This window comes from Notolabrus celidotus, unplaced genomic scaffold (assembly GCF_009762535.1).
Source record: "Notolabrus celidotus isolate fNotCel1 unplaced genomic scaffold, fNotCel1.pri scaffold_231_arrow_ctg1, whole genome shotgun sequence".
NCBI classification, from domain to species: Eukaryota; Metazoa; Chordata; class Actinopteri; order Labriformes; family Labridae; genus Notolabrus; species Notolabrus celidotus.
This window is the reverse complement of record NW_023260079.1, coordinates 74,139-80,782: the sequence shown is the minus strand read 5'-3', so window position 1 is coordinate 80,782 and position 6,644 is coordinate 74,139. Positions and strand designations below refer to the sequence as shown.

Sequence of the window (6,644 nt, the reverse complement as noted above, 5' to 3'; positions counted from 1 at the left end):
GAGAGAGAGAGAGAGATATGCTCTATTGGTTTTCCTCCAGCGTCAGATTACTTTAGGACTTTAAACCCTCACAGAAGATGACAAACGAAGAAGAACAGTCCGAAAACAGCGCTGTCACTTTAAGAAAAAGATGTGAAATCAATAAATGTGTTCACTTTCATTTCATGAGTCAGGATTTAAGAGTGAGGTGACAGAGTGTCGCTATATAAGCTCCTTTGATTTGAGGCCAAAGGATCTAGAGCTCCCTCTGCTGACTGGCTGCAGTACAGGTTATAAGCCCCGCCTCCTTAATGCTTACAGAGGAAGAGGAGGTCGATCAGGTTCAAAATGGGGTTTTTAACCAATCAGAATCAAGTATTTAAAACAGCTGGGTGATAAATTAATGGACCGTACCATTATCATTTAATTGGGCGCCCCATGTACAGAGGTTAGGGACCTTCTTCTGACCTACAAAGCTCTCAATGCTCAGACACCTTCGTATCTTAAAGAGCTCATAGTGTCCTATTACCCCTCTAGAACTCTACGCTCCCAACATGCAGGCCTGCTCATCGTACCTAAAGTCTCTAAAAGTAGTATGGGAGGTATAGCCTTCAGTTATCAGGCCCCTCTCCTTTGGAATCATCTACCAGTCAGGGTCCGGGAGGCAGACACCCTCTCTACTTTTAAGAGTAGGCTTCAAACTTTCCTTTTTGATAAAGATTATAGTTAGAGCTGGATCAGGCTTGGACCAGGTCTTAGTTATGCTGCTATAGGCTCAGACTGACACACTGGGATCCTGTCTTTCCCTCTCTCTCCTCTCTCTGCCTGTCTCTCACTTTAACTCTTCCTGTCCCATTAAAGTTACTAACCATAGACCTTTCTGGAGTCCCTGAGCTCCCTTGTCTCGTAGGTTCCTCTGGATCTCTGCTGTAGATTCCTTTCTTTCTTTCCTGTTTTTCTTTCTCTCTTTTGTTCCACTTTCCTTTCTTTCTTTCTTTCTTTCCTTCCTTCTTTATTTCCTTTGTTTCTTTTTTTCTTTTCTGTTCTTCTTTCTTTCATTCCTTCTTTCCTGCTCTTCCTTTCTGTCTTTGTTCTTTCCATGTTTCTTCATCCTTTCTATCTCCTTTTCTCATCCCATCCTTTCCTTCTGTCATTCCTTCACCATTTATTCTCCTCTTTTTCCTTTCTTCCCTCTCTTTCGTCTCCCTCTCTTCTCTCTTTTCTTAGACCTTTCTGGAGTCCCTGAGCTCCCTTGTCTCGTAGGTTCCTCTGGATCTCTGCTGCTGTAGACGTGCCAGACTCCAGCTGCTACAACTACTACTATCCGTCTCCCCACTATCATCTCTCTCTCTCTTCATCTCCATCTATCCCTCTCTCCAACTCGGTCTCAGCAGATGTGTGTCTAACATGAGTCTGGTCCTGCTGGAGGTTTCTGCCTGTTAAAGGAAGTTTGTCCTTGCCACTGTAACTTGCTAAATGCTGCAAAGTGCTCTGCTCATGGTGGATTAAGATGAGAGCAGACTGAGTCCTGTCTGGAAGATGGGACTGGATCTGATCCGGTCTTGATGTTGGGTCTTTGTTAATAATAGAACATAGAGTACGGTCTAGACCTGCTCTGTTTGGAAAGAGTCTGAGGAGAACGTTTGTAGTGATTTGGGGCTTTATAAATAAAGATTGATTGATTGATTGACATGAAAAGCAAAGGCAGGGAGAGCATCAGTGACAATACATATGACACGGATCAAATCAGACACAGCAGAAAAGGAGGAGAGACAAAACAATGTTTGTTTTGATTAGAGTTTATATTTTAAAATGAATTGATGTGGAAACACTAGAAGAGGAAAAGTACTCTTCAAGGTGTCCATCATGAGGACTGCAGAGACATCTCCTGGTTGTAGCCTCCTCCAGTCCATGATATCCTGAGAAGAGACACCTCATCCACGAAGACAATAACCTTTAACATTATTTGAAATACAAACAAACACATCACAGTTGTTTCAGGGACCACGTTCAAGAAGTTCAGCCCACACAAAGAAAGACCCAGAGACCTTCTCCATCGTTCAACATATTTTATTCAAACTGATTCTGACAGATCCGGACCTCCTGCTGCTCGGAACAGAAAACCTTTAAAGTCCCATCAAAGTAAAATCTAATAAACGCAGCCCGAAAGAAAGAATCACCGCCCGCTCCCCAAGAAACAATCAACAGGAACAGAGTGATGTGTCAACACGTCGTTATTTAAAGGCTGAAAGAAAGACTACGTCCTACAGAGACTCAGAGAGATTGTTTGTCCTCCATGTTAGCTGGACTGGTTTAAACTCAGTAGTTAATTTAATAAGAAGACAGTTTTTAAATGTGACTGAGAGAAAACAAGTGATCTGATTGTTCTGGATTCAGAGAAAGTTTAGGATCTGAAGTGGACCTTCTGGAGAGTCCGGTTCAGAGGATCCGCTGCTTGTAAACGTTACAGGAAGTCTTCAGTCTGAGTCGTCGTAAAGAGTCCGTCAGCTGATCGGTCATCGCTCATCTCTCGGTAATAAAAACACGATTTCTGGATCCTAGTCAAGTTTTTGCTGATGACGAGATGATTTCAATGTCGTGTCTGAAGCTGGAGACGGTTAGCCTCGAGTTAGCCTAGCTTTAGCCTAGCTTAGCATAACCAGAAGCCTGATCATCCTGGCAAACCAACACCTCAGAGGATTATTCTTTCAACATGTGCTCACACGTCCAATTAAAATGGGCATTTTAGGGAGAATTTACAGTTTTTTTAAGCTAGAGCCACGAGACAATTAGCCTAGCTTAGCATAAAGACCAGAAGGAAGCAGTCTTATGAAGTCTGGCTCTCTCCAAATTCAAAACCAAGCGATCTCTTCTGAAAGCGTTCTATAAATGTTGAGTTTTTGAACATCTTTCATATATTTAAGCCACAGCAAGAAAAAAGAAACCTAGCTTAGCATGCTCAGCAAAAGAAATCAAACTGATTAGCCTAGCTTATTCAAAATGTTGGCGGTTTTGCAGCTTTTTTTTCTGCTTACAGTGACTTTCTAAAGTTTTGCTCATGTTTAAGCCAGAGCCAGGTGGAAATAGCTTAGCTTAGCATAATTAGCCTAGCCCTGTTGAAGCTACAAAACCAGCTACCTCTGCTAAGCTATTAATTTCAAACTTTTTAAACATTCCAAAAATGTTGAGTTTTTGAATGCCTTGCATATATTTAAGCCAGAGCAAGACGAAAATAACCTAGCTTAGCATGCACAGCAGAGGAAATCATCCTGATTAGCCTAGCTTATTCAAAACGTTGTCAGTTTTGCAGCTATTTTCTGCTTACAGTGACTTTCCAGAGCCAGGTGAAAATAGCTTAGCTTAACTTGTTTTAGCCTTATTAGCCTAGCCCCATTGAAGCAACAAAACAAGCTACCTATGCTAAAGCTAATCATTTTAAACGTTGTAAACAAAACAATCAAAATGTTTTAAGGGGCTTCATGACTGACAGGATGCAACGCCTCCCTGGAGTGTAAGCTGAAGTACAGAGAAAATTGATGTAGCTTAGCATAAAAGCTAAAGGCAAACCAAAATATGAGTTTTTAGCAACTTTAGTTTTTCTTCAGTTTCGTTTTTTTAGCTGGGAGAACGATGATACAAAGAAACCAAGAGGGAGGTGTTGAGGTGTTTGAAACTTTTGACATTGCTAACTTTTTTCTCTGGTTTTCATTAGCATGCTACGCTAAGCTAGGCTAAGCTAATCTCCTCCTGGTGTCTGGTTCTCTTCTAAAAGCTGTGTTCAGACCAAAGCAGAACAGATTGTAGTGTTTTTGTTGTGTTTTCTTGCTCTGGTGAAACACAACCTTTAAATATTTTTCCTTTCAGATGTTTGAGGAAGTCAGACTTCATGTTTTGTCAGGTTTTTTCTGCAAGACGAGGAACCGAGCAACTGTTAAGCGTTCGCTGGTGTTAAATTTCAGATGTTGTTGTATTCATTTCTGATGCAACCTGCAGACATCAGGAGAAACTCTGGACTCTCACAAGACAGAGTTCAAGCTGTGGGAGTGAACGTCTGAGTCTGCTGCACAAACTTTGTAATCATTCCTGGGAATGGGACGCTCTGCTTTGGTTTGAACACAACTTCAGGGACTCTTGGTTTCTTTCTTTCAATGCACTGATGAAGAGGATCCAGGTTCAATCATTAGAAGGTCTCAGGTAGAGGAGATCATTATAAGCTGTAAGAGGATCTGAGTTAGTTGTTGAAGTGTGAATAACTCCATTTAAAGGTCTACATACTGGATTCTGCAAGCTTTTGTTCAAACATGCATCATAACTGGGTTTCAATTTAAAGTTCTGCATATGTTTCTGCACGTAGAGAACCCGCTGTGACCCTCCTCAGCGTGTGACCTCAGTGAGAAGTCAGCGTGCGGAGCTGAAACTGAGCCTGTTCTGTCAGTCCGGGCGGCACGCTGCTTGTGTTTTGTGTTGGGAGGATATTGATGAATCTTTAATTAGCCCCTAACGATCAGTTACGAAGCTTTTTGATCTGCTGCTCGGCCTCTGAGAAAAGTCAAGCGGAGGAGTCAAAGAGTCGCGGCGTCGTGCCGTCAGTCAGTCACAGTGTCGGACACAGGCAGCCATTGTTGCAGACCGATTTCCATCATCGCTCTGACGGCGAGCTGAGCGTCTCCTCACAGGACGGCCTCAGTCTGTGTGTGTGTGTGTGTGTGTGTGTGTGTGTGTGATCAGCGACAGATAGAGCGACGCTGCTTCTGCTGCTGTGGAGGAAAAGAAGGAAGGAAGGAGGGAGGGATGAGATTGGAGGAGGAGGAGGAGGAGGAGGAGGAGGAGGACAAAGGCTTCATTCTTTGCCGGTGGTGAGCAGCTTCAGGGCTTTCTGGAGGTTCTGGATGGCCGTGTTCACGTCCTCGTACTGCAGGGCGCTGCCAGCGTACTTACAGAACTTCTGCGCCTTGGTGAAGTCCTCCGGGGAGAGATGAACTCCGCCTAAAGGAGGGAGGAGGGAGGAGGGAGGAGGGAGGAGGGAGGAGGGAGGAGGGAGATAACAGTGACAGAGAGGAAGATGGAGAGAGAAAAGAGGAAGTCAGTGAGATCAGAGTGAGATATGAGTCAGACGACGAGGACAACTCCACAGATATCCAGAGAGCTGATCATTTAACACTTCAACAACTTCTGCTTTATCTGAGTTATGATGGAGGGATGAAGGAGGACGAGTGTGCGTAACCTAGAAACAGTTTCAGTCTGTGACAAACAGAAACACGATGAAACACTTTATCAACTTCTTTATCCTCTTTTAAAAAGACACTTCTATCGATGTGTTTTTACAGGAGATGTCACCTGAGCGTGTTTCAATCAGGATTTTATTTATTTGTATTTTACATAGATTTTTAAAAATATTTAAATATTTGGGGCGCTGGTGGCCTAGTGGTCTAAGCGCCCCATATACAGAGGCTGCATGTCTTCCCCTCTCTCTGCTCCCCACATTTCCTGTCTCTCTTCAGCTGTCCTATCAATAAAGGCAAAAATTGGGGTGCTGGTGGTCTAGCGGTCTAAGCACCCCACATACAGAGGCTACAGTCCTCATCGCAGGGGTCGCTGGTTCGATTACTGGCCAGTCGACCATTTCCTGCATGTCCTCCCCCGCTCTCTGCTCCCCACATTTCCTGTCTCTCTTCAGCTGTCCTGTCCATTAAAGGCAAAAAGGCCCAAAATATTAAAAATAAATAAAGGCAAAAATCCCCAAAATAAAACTTAAAAAAAATAACAAAATAGAAAAAATAAATTGAAAATTTAAATATATCTTTTAACACTTCTTTTTTTTATTGTTTTAATCTTTAATATTTTGTTTTATTCCCCTAACATATATTTTATTTCCTTTTATTTGTTGTCCCATATAAATAAAGATTTTTATAATTATTTATTTTATCATTATTATTTTATTATTATTATTTTATTATTATTATTATTTTTTATTATTTTTTAAATTGTTTTTATTATTATTATTATCATTATTATTATTGTTATTATTATTATTATTATTAGTATTATTATTATTACTACTACTATTGTTATTATTATCATTTTATTATTTTTTAAATTGTTTTTATTATTATTATTATCATTATTATTATTGTTATTATTATTATTATTATTATTATTATTATTATTATTACTACTACTATTGTTATTATTATCATTTTATTATTTTTTAAATTGTTTTTATTATTATTATTATTATTATTATTACTACTACTATTGCTATTATTATTATTATTTTTTTTTTTTATTGTTATTGTTATTATTATTGTTATTACTACTACTACTATTATTATTATTATTATTCTATTATTGTTATTGTTATTGTTATTATTATTGTTATTACTACTACTACTATTATTATTATTATTATTATATTATTGTTATTGTTATTATTATTATTATTGTTATTACTACTACTATTATTATTATTATATTATTGTTATTGTTATTATTATTATTATTATTATTATTATTAGTAGTAGTTGTAGTATTAGTATTATTATTATTATTATTATAACAATAGCTGTCATGCTGAGAGAAATGAGCTGAAGAGAAGAAGACTGTTTCTGCTGTACAGTTGGACGTTTTAACATGAAGCTCTATGGGGATCGACTCACTTTTGGAGA

General features: G+C 39.3%; 1 protein-coding gene across 1 annotated transcript in view; it reads right to left on the bottom strand.

The window, feature by feature from the left end:
* Positions 1–2,031: 2,031 nt before the first annotated feature.
* The window catches only part of vta1 (vesicle (multivesicular body) trafficking 1), a 56,048-nt gene continuing 51,435 nt past the window's right edge, over positions 2,032–6,644 (bottom strand). The window contains exon 6 of the mRNA XM_034678786.1: positions 2,032–4,965. Within this exon, the coding sequence (XP_034534677.1) occupies positions 4,820–4,965 (146 nt within the window). The 3' untranslated portion in view covers positions 2,032–4,819. The remainder of the gene's footprint in view (positions 4,966–6,644) is intronic.